The following is a 15754-nucleotide window of genomic DNA, read 5'->3' as shown; positions in this document are numbered from 1 at the left end:
ACTTCTTTATGTTAACTTCGTTCCGTTTCATCTATTTCATGTTCAGGTTTTACCAAATGTCTACCTTGATTTTGACCAACATTTTCCCTTAAGCCACGCTATACTATCCCTGGAAAGCAACTTTTCGGGTCAGATTTGATAGCGCAACAGTTCAGACAGTTCATAGCTGGGTAAAGCCTTTCCTTTCTCGTAACATCCTCGATAAGAAGTCGAAGTAAAAGTAGGAGGAAAACGAGAGCCTTGGCTCATCGGGCATTGGGTAAGGGCAGCGCCAACCCACAAGACGATAAAGTATGTTTCGATTCGATCGCCAGGTAATTGGAGAAGACGTCAGTGTAGGTTACCGTTCAATGTCAAACTCTGTCAAATATCGTTTGCGTTTATTGTCCCCGTTCGAATTGTTCCATTGCGACAGAGAGCTGAATGGTCAGGGTCAGAGATCTAGAATGGACATTTTAGGAATTCTCATGACCATAGAGCGCACACATATTGCAACCATAAACAGGGCTTTAAGGATTTCAGCAGAGAATCCAGGATTGGTTATCAAAAGGTAGATGCCTCGAGTTAGATGGCAGTCTTTCTTTAAGGAACATTTATCGACATCAATTAAAGCCACCAAGTTAGTTCCCCTTTTTTATCATCCATTTTTTTCCGATCGTACATTCGTTCATTTTCATATGGCAGTTGCACAACAATGAATATTGTTCAGCATTCAGAAAATCAGCAGTTAAACATTCTTACTCAGAGTTCAGCATGACGCTCACAGAGTCCTGGAAAGAGTCCTGGAGTCCTGGAACCCACTGCACAGCAAGTGCGCAGCCAATACCGCTCCCGGGTGACTTGAAGTGAAACTGGAGCCAGCTCACCTGTACCGCTTGGCGGCGGGACAGAGCCTCAAGGACCCCTCCTCCTGACCCGGGAACGGAATGGCATTCCGCGTAGCTCGAGTTACTGCGCCCCGAGAGCGAACAAAAAGTGATTCCTTTGCGCTCCGGCAACCCTTTTCTTCGCCACCATTCCAGGGCCATTCGATCGATCTTCGGAGCGTCCTTTTCAAGGCGAACCCAGTAAGAAGCCACGTCCGACGGGATACCAACACACATACACGCAGATGGCCTGGCTGTCTTCTTTTATTTCCATTATTTCCTGCTATTTCATTTGAGAAAGATTTATGCTCCTGGCTTGGCCACGCTCCGAACGTCCGGCTCTTCCTTCTGGCGTTCCGCAATAAAATGGCCCGGCCGGGCGAAGGTGTGTCTTGAGGCAAAAAATGAGAGCAAGAAAAGCGGATCTTTGCCCGAAACGTGGCGGCGGCAGCGGGAGCCAAAAGCTGCTTGAACCTCGAACAAAACCCACCCAAGACCCAGCTTGTGTGGCAAGAGTCTGGAAAATAGCCTTCCGGCGGCACCGGGGAAAAAGGTGCAAAAGGATCCCCAGTGTTTATGTGTACACAGCCACAGCTCTCTGCGTGAGTGTGCGTTTGTTTTTGGGTCGATTTCTTTTGATTCTGTTTACAATCAGACCTGGGCCTAGGTGAGCCCGGCGAGCTACTGGGAACCGAGTGGACAACATTACGCTCCGCGTCCCAGGATGTCTCGCAAGAAAAGGACCCGGAGCCGGCGGCACGGGACACGTGCGCCGGGTGTGTTTACTGGTGTGGCGCTGGGCAAGAATCCTTTGGGAATTGGATCACCACCACCCTGGGCTGGGGAGCGGAAAAACAAAAATGAAATTTATGCGAACGATGCGAACCCCGGAATGGCCGGGTTCGGGCTTCCGGTGTCGAAGGTCCTTTTGTTTGCAAACTGCCGGCCGACCCACCGACCGACGCGAGCTCACCCGTTCCGCTCGGAAGCGTCACATAATGCGGGCCGTAGAGCTTATTATCAACACGGCGAGAGTAATAAATCAAATATTTTCACTTGATTTTATTTCCTCCAAGTCCAAGGTGCGTGGCACCGATGATTGAAACGGCGGGACTGGGGTCGCTGATCACATTGCCGCCTCGCAATATAATTCCCAGCTGTCCTCCGGTCGGCACCGGAAGGCCTGCCGGGGTCGGAGCGGCAGATTAGCGCGCTTTGCCCGGGAAGCCACGGATCGATAAGAAAATGGCGACCGGAACTTGCTGGCTAATTCCGTACCGTACCGTCACTTCCTTCTGGCGAGTGTTATGGCCTCTTTCACCCCAACACATCCGGTCTCGGGACTCGGGCCGGCACTGGTAAACCGTTCGGCTCATCCCTGTCACCGGGTGAAAATGGATGTCATTTTAATCCCACGTGCATTAGTGTCCCCTAGGAATGGGGCAGTGGGAGAGAGACGGGGAGAGATTGGGCCAACCCCACCGGCATGCGGTAATCTGGTCGACATGTGGAATTTGTGGCTGGCTAGCGGAATTTATGATAATTCATCAATTATGTTTCACGCACGGCAGCTTCGGTGGCCGCCATTTTAACGCTCATTTACGCGCCACGTTCAATTGCACGGTCCGCGTTAAGCTAATAATTTGCGCCGGTTGGAAGTCGGTTCCCCAAATGGATGACCGCAACTAGCTGATGCGTCCCACAGTCTCTACTGCTGTCGGAACTTGAACAAAATCTCTGTGATGAAATCTGGCACGCGTCGGCTGATCGAAACAAGATGGACGAGGATTGGGCGGACCAACACTAAATAAGTCACCAAAAGAGTCGATGAAATAAAAATGATGAATAATTTATGTTATGTGTGCTAAACTGAGCATTATTCATTGTAGCATCCGCTTGCAACACGGACACTGTTGGAGGTCGACCAGTAATTGTGAGTTACCTTCGAACCGACGAAAATAAAAAAGTGATATCAGGGCTAGTTTAGCTGAGATTAGAGCGCATAAAAAGACAAACCGGTTCTTTCAAAAAACGAACCGTTGGTGGCCCTAGCCGTCCTGGGCTGCTTCTTAAAGTGAGCTATGTGAGCATTCCGACCACGTTCAATTACTGTTACGTAATGTGGCGCACCAAGCACAAGCATCCACCAACACACAGATGGGAATACCTTCATAAAATTCGCCTTTTTGCCCCGGGAACCTAAAGTGCTGGCACGGAGTGGGTCGAATACTCCCGGCGACCTTCCCGAAATACGAACCCTCCGAAAGCCAACACAGCCGTGCCACGGCCATGCTATATGCTTGCATTTGCTGGGTCAACGAACAGCCACCGGGCAGCCGCTGCTTACGTCACCGAGTACGAGCAACTTTCGCCCAAGCAGGGCGATCGATCGGAACTGGTGCGGCGGTCCACGGTGGAAAGCATCGAACGGTGCTGGAAATATGCTGGCAACAGTTCGTGTAAATCCGGCAACTTTTCCCACCTGACGGATGGGCGCCGTCTTATCTTTGCCGTAACTTTGGCGCTCGCAAAGTAATGATACTTTTGTGCGTTTTGGGAGCGTGCCGATAATTACTTTTCACCCCGGTGGCTGTTGCAAAGTTGACTGCAATACACGTCACTCCAAATGCTGCTTTTTGTGACTGGAGTTGGCAAAAGATTTTTTGCAATTTGAAAGCAACTTCAAAAATAAGTCCACACTTGAGATCTGAGCTCCGACGATGCACCCGGGTGCAATATAGGATATTTTTGGGTTCATAAGTTTGATATGCCGAGCATAAATCGCAACCGAATCCGTATCTTGTATCTCCGGTCCGGTGCTAAACTAGGCGCCAGTTAGGCATACGCTCCTCCGGGGTTGCATCGGGGTCTATTTTGGGCCAAGGGGAACTTTTCTTCGACCAGATGCATTAGCAAACGAGTTTCAACCGTCCACCGGGAACTCACTTCCCGTACCGGTACCGGTTGGCCAGAAATAGACCTCGCTAGACCGGCGACCCAAACAGTGTAACGATTTATGCCCGTGCTACTTTCGACTCGATGAAACTTTCGCCCTTTTCCCGCCCAACCGGAAGCCATGGAGAAGCCGCCGAGATTGTCGGGATCCTTTTTGCAGGGGTGCGCACAGTGCGGCGCGGCTTCTTCCAAGGAGCGCCCGTTCGTCCCCCGGCCCGTGGTCCCGTGGTAATATTTATCGATGGTTTTAATTGCCCCACACTCGGTTTTATGAGTTTGTCGATTAAGCCGCGGTTTGGTTTATTTCTTCCGTATGCAAATGAGAGCGGGAATTTACGGCCACCATGCTACGGCCCGGTCGGCGAAACTTTGGGTCGGGTGAAAAACTGACGACGGTTGGCGATGGTTGGTGGGATGATGTCGCGCCCGTTTGTCCCACGTCATCGTCCCAGTTTTCCACCCTCGGTCTCGGTCGCCGCCTCGGTCGGTGTCGGTGTGGTTTGGTGTGATTTGATACGGAAAATTGCTTTCGGGGTTTCGCCGTGATTTATTGTGACCAGCATCGGGTGGGACCCGCTGGGGATGCTATGCAACGGGGCCAGCGAAGGACAACGATTTGTTCACCGTAGCCGAGTAGCTGAGTCGCTCCCGCTAGAGGTTGATTTAATTACCAACATTTGCATGGCTTAGGCGCCGGTACCGGCGCCGGGAAAGTGAGTTGTTCTAGGATCAAGCACGGCACAATTAACTTCGTGGTGTCGGTCTGGTGGTCTGGCGAAGGAGTGGCATCGGAATCCTTTCGCCGGCTCGGGAGCAAGCGTGACCGAGTGGTGCCGGCGGAACCGACGCACATATCAGCCAACCGAGAAGCTGTGACCGAGGCTGCCCACTTTCTAACGAGCAAAGAGCGATCCGGGTTAACGGTGAAATAGTGCAGACGACTTATTCTTAAAATAGAAAATAGAAAATTAAAATATTCGAAAGGATGTAGAATGTTATTAAAAAATACACTTTAATAGAGGTAATGAAAAATAAAACAAACTATTGCTAACCCTATGTAATGCTATGTGAACAACGTCCTATGGAATGTTTTAGCTAACCACGACTGAATAAACTTAACTTTTTGTATGAAATTGCGTGAAACCATCAGAGAAGAAAAGGGCAACGGAGCTTACTTGTGGACCCATTGTGTGGTGTGAACCAATGTGTAGTGAAGACCTTCAAACCTCTAAATGGCACAGATAACTATCGACATCCAATTTTTTAAAAGTCAACGGCTCGCCTCAATTGCCAAGTGGAAGATGATTATAACGGATCGGGGTACTAATCACGTTTACCTAGCACCATAATCCACCCTGTAAGTAGCAACTGGTTGTAATGATTGCACCGATTCTTGCAAACAATTATCATTCTAATCCCGAACAAGAAAATGTGCCAGTAAGCCACATGCAAATGACTCTACACGTCGGATTACGTTCACCCGCCGTTGGTGCCAGCCGCGAGGGTCTCGTTCTAAAATAAGGTTAACCGACTAAAGCGTGCCTTTCATCGATCGGCCGCATATCGATTCGAGCGAGGATTCGACAAATCCTCACACTAAGCGCGGATTTCGTTGGTACGCTGGAGGCGTTAATGCGTTGCGTGCTACCAAACGTCCGTAGAGTGCATAGTGAATGTCACTCGGCACTGGGCATTTGGCCACGGATAATCCGGGGGCCGCGAATCGGCAGTAGCTAATGTGCAACGAACCGATGGGGATGTAATGGTAAAAATGAATAACTGGACACGCTAGATTGGCACAGGGAATTTAACACCTGTTGCTGAGCACATTTTAGCACATTTACGCATTCCCGTTAATACCTTCGTTCCGTTGTAAATCGGAATAAAAGGCCAGGACACGCCAATGCCAGGAACTGTCACAATTATTTCAGCTAACAAACGTTGATTCTACGAAACGTTTCGCTACACCAACGGCAGTTCCAATTTAATCAATACCACAAAATGGAAGACTTCCAGGAACGTTGACCACGGCCAAAGCTTCCTTCGCCCTGCGTTGCACTCGGCAACATACAGTATTCAGTGGAAGTCTTATCAAACAAACACACGATGAGTGTGCACGGTGACTGCCGACCATTCCCGTCCGCCAAACGGTCGCCGATGCGGTGCGTAAATTGAGTTTTCGAACTTCTTGTCCCAACGTTGTTTATCTGTACGACTCTACGGTGGGTGGGTTCCGTGGCGCCTGTTGTTTAAGATGCACCGAGGCAGCCCGAGGGCCGTTTGTTTTCCTCGCAGTTTGCACGCAGCTACGATGGACCTGAGCTGCCCGGTCCGTGGATCGTTCTGTGACGCGTGATCGCGCCAGAAGACTCGCATCGAATTGATTTGTTTTGCCAATGGACCCGGACCCGAGATCCAGCATTGTCCCGGGTAATCCACGCCATGTCCCGGGCACCGGCCAGAACGGTGGCCCGAACACCGGAACCCGGCAGCGAACTTGCCGAACGCAATGATTACGTAATGGCAGTGTTTACAGTGTGCCAACGACTGGGCAGCCAACGAAGACGAAGACTCACAGAACCGAACGCGAACGGTGCCGATTGTCCGTTATCCTGGCTCCGGGATAAACTATTGAATTAGGAGGAACGGCGTCGAGAACGCAAAATTATTGCCCCGTTTCCGTTAGTTAAAACCGTTATCGGGGCGAAAGTGCCTTTCCGGGTGGCCTCAATCCACGGACGTTGTAGTGGCCGAAGGGCGGTTGGTGCGTGCTTTGTGCCACGAGCTGGGCCTAATCGTGCGACGAGCTGTGTTAACAATGGTACCTTTGGCACCGACTCGCCATCGAAGGACTTGCCGGTGGGCGAACCCACCGACCATGGTATGGGCCAGTTGTAACGAATGCAGCATGCTTTACCTTGCACTGGAACTTACGCAGAATACGAAGGCCACGGGAGCCGTATCGGAACGACCTGGCACATCGACGGTGAACGGGCAGGCCGAGTGTTTTTCGGAGTGTCCATTTAAGGGGGACACGTTTTGCGGCACTCCGTGGGTTGTTTTGGTGCCAGCAAATTATCTATTGCTTGTGTGGAGGACACTGTGCAGGTATTTCTGGGAAATTAGTTTGCACTACAGCGAACTTTGGAACGCTCGTTTGGAGACCATTACGAAGGTATTTCGGAATGCTTCCAGGAACAAAAAGCGCATGCATTTAAACGCTCCACGCTGATTATCCATTGTGAGTGCACCTTTCAAATGTGCAGGAATTTGTTAATAAAGTTTTTGGAAATAATTTGAATGCTCGTAAAACGTAATGGGCTTGATTGGTTCAAGTATTTGTCGACGCGCCAAAGCAGAGTGGAATGCACCAACGGTCCAATTTCATGCTCATTCCGAGTTTTGGACGAATTGCGTGAGGCTTAAAAAGTCATCGCTAACATAGCACTGGTCCTCGACGCGCACAGAACTCGCTGCACTCCGATCAATACTTGCATACCCGACCCAAGCGATAGCGCCTTATTTGCTTTATCGGCCCAATGATTTGTGAGAGGACTGCATGTCGTGTGTCTCGGGAGGCCGTATGCGACTCTCAATGCGTTCAATTGTCCGCTTCATTGATATCCGATCGCGAAAGTGTCGGGTATACGGTGACTTGAAATGAGTTGCCGATAGTTTCATTCAGCTTATACTTCATTAAACTTTTCAGACTTTTGCGATATTTTTACAAAGTCAAAGAATTGTGTGTGACATTTAACTCAAATGACTAATAAAATTCGAACTACAATAAGAATTTGTTAAGAGGATGTTTCGAAAAACAAAAATAGATATATCTATAGTTACGAAACAGATACGTTAAGCAACCCACCACACATACACGGATAAATTGGAGTTCGTTAAGTTTATGTGCTAAAACAACAAATTGCAATTGCGGGTGGTCGGTCGGTTCTCTAAAATAAATATTCGTTTTCATTTTCCAGCACGAGCACACCGTCTGCGACTCTGGCGTTGGCTTCACCGAGCACAAGGTATAAATTTCCAGCGTCCAATCAACGCAGAAAGGACCGGAAATTCCCCGTGAGCCATGTGGCGGTACGATGGAGTTTCTGAACTCCGACTCCGCACGATCCGGAACGATTTTACGATGCGGTCCGGGGCGTTGGGGGAATTAAAATTAATTTAGAAATGGCTCTGAAAGTCACCGAACCGGTGGCGTGGAGAAGCGCTGGGGAACGCTGCAGGCGATGCACCTGCATCGCGCTCCCGGAAGGTCGTGCCGAATTCGGCTAGACAGTCCTGATTGGGTTGACCAGAAGGGGTTGGGAAAGTTTGCCGTGTCTCCGGACGACGCCCTGCAGCGCGTCCGGGGGGCCCTCCGCTATGCCGTACTTACCGATGACGTTCAGGTGCACGAAGTGGCTCATGTGGGGCGTCGTCGAGATCTGGCACTCGTAGATGCCGGAGTCGCGATGCTGCGGGTACTTGATCTGGAGGCTCCAGTCTTCTGTGTGCGGATGATGTATCGCCCGGAACCGCTGATCGGACGTGTACGTGTAGCGGCCCACGGTCAGCAGATGGATGTCCCGGTGGCGCACCCAGGACACTTGCAGCAGCATCTGTTTTTTTTTGTGTCGGTGAGAAAGAAGCGGAAAAATCGAGGATGAAAAAGAGTTCTCCAAACAAACCCAAGCAAGCCGGAGTAGGTTCGGGGTCAGTTGGCATAAGGAGGCGGGTCGAAATGGTGATCAGATTTATGCACGTTACATGGCCATTCCTTGAGAAGTGCAACCGGTGACGGGCCGACGCTGGCCGAACGTTCGCCCTTCATGCGTCCCCACCCGGGAAGGGGATTGCGAACAGTGCCAGGCAGGAATGTTTGTTTTTCACTAGCGCTCTAGTGTTTTATGTTTGTCCGAGGGGTTTTCTGGCCTGACCATGTGCGTCGCAGCATAGCGCAGACGTGATCGCTGGTGGAAATTGGTTTTTGTTGTACGGCCAGGAGAAGGACACGGAACTGCTGCACAGGGCTCAACCGTGTGTCTTTTCGGTTCAGTTTGGGGATTATATTTGTTGCCCTTTTAAAATGGAAAATGCCGGCCATTGTTGGACGTACGGGGCCGGTGTTCATGACCGAAGTGCAGTAGTATTATCATTATTATAATGGCATTTTTATGCTATTCAAATGGGATCCCGCATGTTTACATATTTTACATTTTATATTTTATACTAACGCACATGCTTACATGCTCGGTAAGAGCGACGAACGAGTGACTTAGAATCGTCGTCATATGTTGATAGTTGCATTGATAAAATGATGATTGATGACTAAAATCTATTTAATCATGCTTTTTAAACGTTTGAAGGAACTTTCTATACTAATTATGTCAATCAATATTAGCCGTTAAAAAGATCAAATGATGTGCTTCGTCAAGTCTTCTTATATTTTCATTTACTGCCAACTTTGCCCCCCACAAAAGGGATCCAGATTATCCCAGGTGCCCAGGTGTTCAACACTTGAGCACTCCACTTTGCAAGTGTTCAACGCTTGACATCTGCCGTTCGCTCCGGGGACGAAGAATCTTTTCGCCTCGGTTAGATAATCGCTCACGATGTTTTGTCATTCTCATCTATCACTTCGTGACCGTTTGCAATGATAAAGCGACTCTTCCGCACCCCCGGCGAACGGCTCAAGACACTCATCGTGTTCTAGCCGACAGCCGTAGAACGTGTGCAACAGCAACAAGCGGCAAATCGGTGTAGTTTATCATCTTAATAGCCGGTCGGATCTTACGGCACATTGGCACGGTCCTAGCTGGCGCTCTGATACGTCCGCTCCTGTTGACTCATGGGTCGGCGCACCTGCATCAGCCCGAGATGCGTTCCCGATGGCCAACGGAAACGAAGAAGAAAGGCTCCATCAATGCCACTCGTGCTAAGTAAAGATTATGTAGCCTAAACATGAACTCAAGTGGCAGTAAAAGGACTGGCCTGGGATTGACTGCTTTCGACCGGACAGACCGATTCTCTGGGGGCATGCTCCAAGGCAGCGGCTCTGAGGGATTTCCACCGCCGGAGGAAAACAACACGTGACGGTAGGGAAATGATTCGTTTTCTTTTCGGAACATTTCGAATGCTGCCGAAGACGCTTCACCACCAAACATCGAAAGCCAATAAGACGGCACCATGTGCCGAGCGCCCGGCCTGTCGGGGCCAGAGACCATACATTTCCGTCGGGTGCACCCTTGCATCATCTCGGTCGCCGGGGGATTATGTTGCAGGCCGTTTCACCGCTTTCGCCAGCGCGGTCCCAAGAGAGAGAGAGCGTATAAATATTCGCCGCTCGAAAGCACAAGTCGGCAGAGGATCGATTTTTTTTTCCCGGTCGAATCGGTTTTGAGTGGCACCATAGCTGCAGCTGACCGGTGGTCCGGTGAAGCGTTCACAAGAGGAAGCAGCACCATCGGGACAAGCTCATAAGCGATCGAGGACAGCCGTGTCACCCGCCGGTACCACCGGCGCCCCAACAACGAATGGATCTCTAACATCGATATCTCGAGTGCAACAATGTTCGACGTCATGAATAATGAAATCAATTAGTTTTATCCCCCCGTTACGATGGGACACTGCAGCTGAGACATCTGGAAAATGTCATTCCGGGCGCCGGCCGGGTGGGTGCGATTTATTGAACGTGAGGACTGAACTCTCCAGGCTTCCGCAGCAGCTCTGCTCTGCAGGCGCTCTCGGCACGGTTGGAATTTTCGGGACGGTGTTACAGCCGGGTGCCCAGTGAAGATCGCTTCTTATTGGATGTGTGGCTTCGAAAAGCTGCCTAATTAATTTTATTCTCTCTCTCTCTCTCTCTCGCTCTGTATCAAATAATACTGACTGTTTGATTGGTTTCGATTGTGGTTGGTAACATTTGGTACTCGCAGACGTAGCAGACGTCTTCTGATGAAATGTAAAACAATTCAAAAGGCAATGGTTTAAGGGCTTTGAAATGAAAATGTTACACAAAATGTAGCAAACTTTCGCAAAGGAATGGCGGTCAATAGGAAACCGTGTACGATGGAGACGCCTAGTTGCTAGTACTTTTGGTTTGAATTCATTCAATAGCTAACGACCTTTTTGTAGATGTGATTTATTTGTTATAACAACTTCATATGAGAATCGTTTGGTAAATGAACGCACTTCGGTTTAGTGCAGGATTGGACGAAACACGACTGCGTGGTAAAAATCGCACACGCAAACCAAAACCACGATGTTAATGAAGAGTGTCTAGTCCAGCGGTGAAAGTAAAATAAAAGGCAGAGAGAGAAAAACAGAGGGAAGATGTAAGAGAAACCCGCCGACAACGGTACACCTCGCTCCCGGAAGTGTCAGGAGTCACGCAACATGGTGCGATGGGCGTAATTGATTCATTCATATTTGATCCATCGGGAGTGCCCATAAAACGCGTGTTTATGTTGTCGAAAGGCGGCGCCGGGAGCGCGGCATTCCGACTTTCGGTCGATTGCTGTTTGCTTTTGGGCTCTTCGTTGTTGGATCGTTAAATTTTATTGATCGATAACGAGTGAAAATGTCTATCTCCAACGTGATAACTACACGAACGCTTGTGTCACTTTTGGGGGGGCTAATGTGGCGAACGAAGACATCCTGTGACATTTGTTTTATCCCGCACGTTAACAGAGGAACATTTGTCATACATACCGTGCCAAAGAGCTGTTGCTCAGTTATGAGGAGTGTACGACAAAGACAAAGTGCCTGTCGAAAGTTAGCCTATCGCCAGTTAGTATGCTTGTTACGATTGACGGTTCGGTCGCAGCAAGCCTTCCCTCACACTATGGCAAAAATGCTCGCGATGATGCGAGGCAGGCATTTGAATGTTGCTCCCCACTATGAGAGTAGCCGAGCCATCGTCCGCTGGACGCTACTGGGCTCAATATGGCCGTGTTGCGTTCCCGAGTGCGGGTTTTTGTGGTAAATAAAAAAGGTTGCATACTGCAACAAATCATGGTCGAAATTTGGCGTGTGCATTCATAAATTGCACACGCGTGAGTGTGCGTGCCCTCGAACTTTTCCCCGCAGCCGGAAGTTGAAACGACCACAAACGCATGGGGTTCGGTGTTGCACGTTTCTAAATTCCCGTCGCCATCCCGTCGGCTCCGCGGCCTTTTTTCGGTGCCAGCCCCGGGTCCTCTTGAAAAGGGACATTCCCCACATCACACCATTCCCCGGGTCCGGGGCTCTTCAGCCATAGTGCCCTCGATTCGACCACCAAGTGTGTAAGCTCTGAAGTGGGTCGTAAAAATGTTGCCCCAAACATGCTCTCATCGCACGGTACCGGCGCGTTCGGATGAACTTTTCATTTCCGGCAACCGACACTGGCTGGTTGGCAGCCCGAGCGCACACACAAAGGCTCCCTGTTCGGTAGGTTACCGTTAAGGTTGACGCAACTCCGAACCAATTTGGGGCCACGGGCGACAGACAATCTAGTGGCGTTCTTGTAGCGTGAAAATTGCTCTCTGGCGCAGAACGATGTTGCGATTTTCCACTGAAATTGAACAACCATCGCACGATAAATGGCAGAACGGCAGCGACCGGAACAAGAAGTGGGCGACCAACGAAAACAAAAAAAAAAAAGAACGAACGATTCTCATCACGGAAAAAAAATGAGTCGGAAAGAACAACGGAAAACGGACCCGCTCGCAGGAGCGAAAAAAGGGGAAATAAAATATATTTATTGCCTGCATGCAGCGGGAATAAATTATACATGACTGTTTTTGGACACCGCACCGCCAAGGATGATGTTATGCAAAGTAAAACAGAACATAAATGTGACCGGCGAAAAAAATCGGCGAACCTAAAATACCGTCACGGAGGGAGCGTCCCGTTTTGCGATGCACGATTGGACGCTTTACGGGACGGGTCCTTTTGGGTTGGTTCGGCGGCATGGACGGTGGACGGGTGGGTAGTCCCGGGTCATCTATTAACATCCGGTTTCGAAAAGTGAATTTAAGTATTTGTTCGGCGCTGTTCAGGCGCGACCCTCGAGGTCAAAGGAGGGCGGGTGACTTTTCCAAATTAAACCTATCCGGAGCGTTCGCCAAATTGGTATGTCATTTGTTCGCGCTTTGAAGGGGCAGCTGGTAGATACGCATTTAAATGCATTGCAGCCCGCATCCGGCAGCCGGTCGCAGCAAGGTGTTGTAATGGATGAATTAATTCTTCTCAATCGCACCTAGCATAAAATGGACAGATCATTAACAGTGGCACGATATCGTTGACCGCGCGCGGTGCTGGGTCATATTTACACATTCATGAACTGTAATAAAGCGCACTTAATGAGATCCGTATGCTGTCTGTCGGTCGGGTGGGATAGTTCGTATGCCATCGTTGTGTCACATCGGTGCATAATGTTTAATGTAGCGAGCCGCAAGCCCGCTTTGGGCGCGTTGAGGTTGGCAAAGTTGTTCAAGTTGTGTGTGCAGCGTGTCATTAAAAGTGTAAATGAAGCCAACGCACTCTCCTTTCCATGCTCGGAAGTCGTTAATTGGAAAGATTGTTAACTTGTTTATTTCATTACAATATAAGCCTTTGATCGTTGACCTTTTTTGAGCAGCGATGCTACTCGGTGATTATATATTTAGTTAAGTAATCTCAATGGAATTAATATTCTTGACCTCTCGAATGGTGTAGGAATTCTCGATAATGGCGAAGGACATTATTATAACGTACTGATCTGTTTCTGTCAGGGATTTGAAATATATAGAATTATTGCCTATTACTGGCAGCCACGAAACGTCGAACCGTAGTTCCTGCCAGTAGTTTCATATGTTCTGATGTATGCAACAAGGAACAGATCAGCTCCAAAGTTGTCAAGCAAAGAACGTTACGTGAAACAGATTACGTGAAACTTCCTGCTAGCCATTTGCATGATCCACTTAGCGCAGCTATTGGCCCTTGTGTTAACCAGTAACTACCCATCACGAAGCTTGCCATTCTCAGTGACAGTATCGCCCGAAAGTGCTGCAAAAGACGCAACAGCAAGAACGACAGAAAAATCGCTGCATGACAAAGGATCATAATGGTTTATGAACACGCTGCCGGCGGCTGAGCGATCATCATTAGCCGCTACCCATACTTTGAGCATATTTTGCAAATTTCCTCCTCCTTAAACTGCAAGTATCGATGTTGTAAAGTGCAACACAATCGGTCCCGAGCCTTCGCCGGGTTACGCCAGACCGCCTGGTTCCGGTCCGGTCCTGCTCGCTCGGTCGGTCGTTGACGCTCGTTCGGCCTGAATTATGCATGAGACAACATAATCGAATATATTGATTGTCTTTTCCCAACCAAACCTGCCACGAGGGTGTGGTTTTTCTATCTGTGCGGTTCGAGTGGCCTAGAACTTCGTCTTCGTCCGAAGCGGCCATGGGGTGGGCGTGAGAGAGAAGGGGAGAAAAAACTAACTCAAGTCTTTATCGGTGCGACCGTCGTCGTTCCCGGGTTCCCGGGAAACCCCAGGATGAACACATGTTTTTGGGGGTTTAATTTTGTTGTCAAACATCGAGTGGCACCAAGACTAAGTTCTGGTGCTGGTGGACTGTGTCGTCCTTTTTCGCTTCGCTCGAGTGTCGCTGATTTTGGAGTAGCAATTTCGAGGAACGAGGACCATGTGACCATCTACCGCCGGCGAGGGATGAATAGCGCACTTAACGAGGCCCGTCCTAACGATACGACGCGAAGAGGACAAACGACTCCAAAATGACGTCGATGATGATGTAGTGAAGTGACACGATAGGGAGAGACGATAGGGGGAAAATACATCAAGTCCGAGGGCCGAGTGCGAGTCGTGGCCGAACTCCGATAAAAATCAATGAAGTAATCGTCTGTCTCGCTTAATATTAATGGGAATCAGTTTGAGTTTTTCTATTAAAAAAGTTGCTCCTTTCGTTGCTCTGAGCGGTGGCCACACTGAGAGCGCAAGTAAGATGCGTAATTAAATTTGCACCGCGCACACGGCCCTTTCTCGATACACTCGGTACGAGGGCGTAAGTCGTGCGCTGAAGGTGTACCGTCCACCGACAGACCACCAGGACGACGGTCAGTCACAAATTTATTACGATCCGTGGGCCGCCACCCGGTCGCCAGAGACATAATGGGCAGCTCGCGGTGACGCACTTGCGTTCGCTCCATAACGGAGGCGTCGACGATGAAAGTAGATTTTATTTAGTGAATATTAGACACCTTGTGCCTCCAGGGAGGAAAGAGCATTTAAGGCGGAACAATTTATGTTCGTTAGCAGCGGTAGAGAATATTTAGCTAATGAAATTCGGGCCGCTCCCGGAGCCTTTATTGGACCCCAGGTCCAATCGAATCCACCCGATCCCGACTCGATCGGCGAATGTTTGTTTCCGTTTTCTTTAACGTTTTGGAAAACCCTTCCCCAAAAGAACTAAATCCGTTTCTGCAGATGGCCGCAGTTGAGGTGGTGCACCACGGTGGTCTTGCAGCACACCGCAAACCGAGAACAACGCGACCGTCGCCTCGCCGGATCGAACGACCCCGAGAGATGGTTGAACAAATATCAATTTTTGGGAAATGCTTTTCCGCACGGAGTTTTTCTTCGCGGCGGCTGCTTCGGGGAACCGGTTTCCCGGTCCACGGGCGCAAGAAGGCAAACGTTGATGAGTTGATTGAACAGCTGAAGCGGACTGCGAGAAAATAACTAATCAAGCAAATTGATTGACCACCCTCTCTGCAGCCGGGTGTTTCCCCGCCCAATTTTTCATGTTGTCCCCCGGATGTCCTAAACTTTGACAACAGCGGGAGCTAAGCGAGATTTCAGTGCAATAGCAGAGAGAGAAAGAGAGACAGAGACAGAAAGAGAGAGAGAGAGAGAGAGAGAGAGAGAGAGAGAGAGAGAGAGAGAGAGA

General features: G+C 49.5%; 1 protein-coding gene across 1 annotated transcript in view; it reads right to left on the bottom strand.

Annotated features, from left to right (window-relative positions):
* Positions 1 to 15754, bottom strand: part of LOC131207251 (uncharacterized) — a 71065-nt gene that overhangs the window by 8830 nt on the left and 46481 nt on the right. Inside the window, exon 3 of the mRNA XM_058199860.1 lies at positions 8215 to 8437. Within this exon, the coding sequence (XP_058055843.1) occupies positions 8215 to 8437 (223 nt within the window). The remainder of the gene's footprint in view (positions 1 to 8214; positions 8438 to 15754) is intronic.

The sequence above is a fragment of the Anopheles bellator genome, chromosome 2 (assembly GCF_943735745.2).
Source record: "Anopheles bellator chromosome 2, idAnoBellAS_SP24_06.2, whole genome shotgun sequence".
NCBI lineage: Eukaryota > Metazoa > Arthropoda > Insecta > Diptera > Culicidae > Anopheles > Anopheles bellator.
This window is presented reverse-complemented; position numbering and strand designations above follow the sequence as displayed.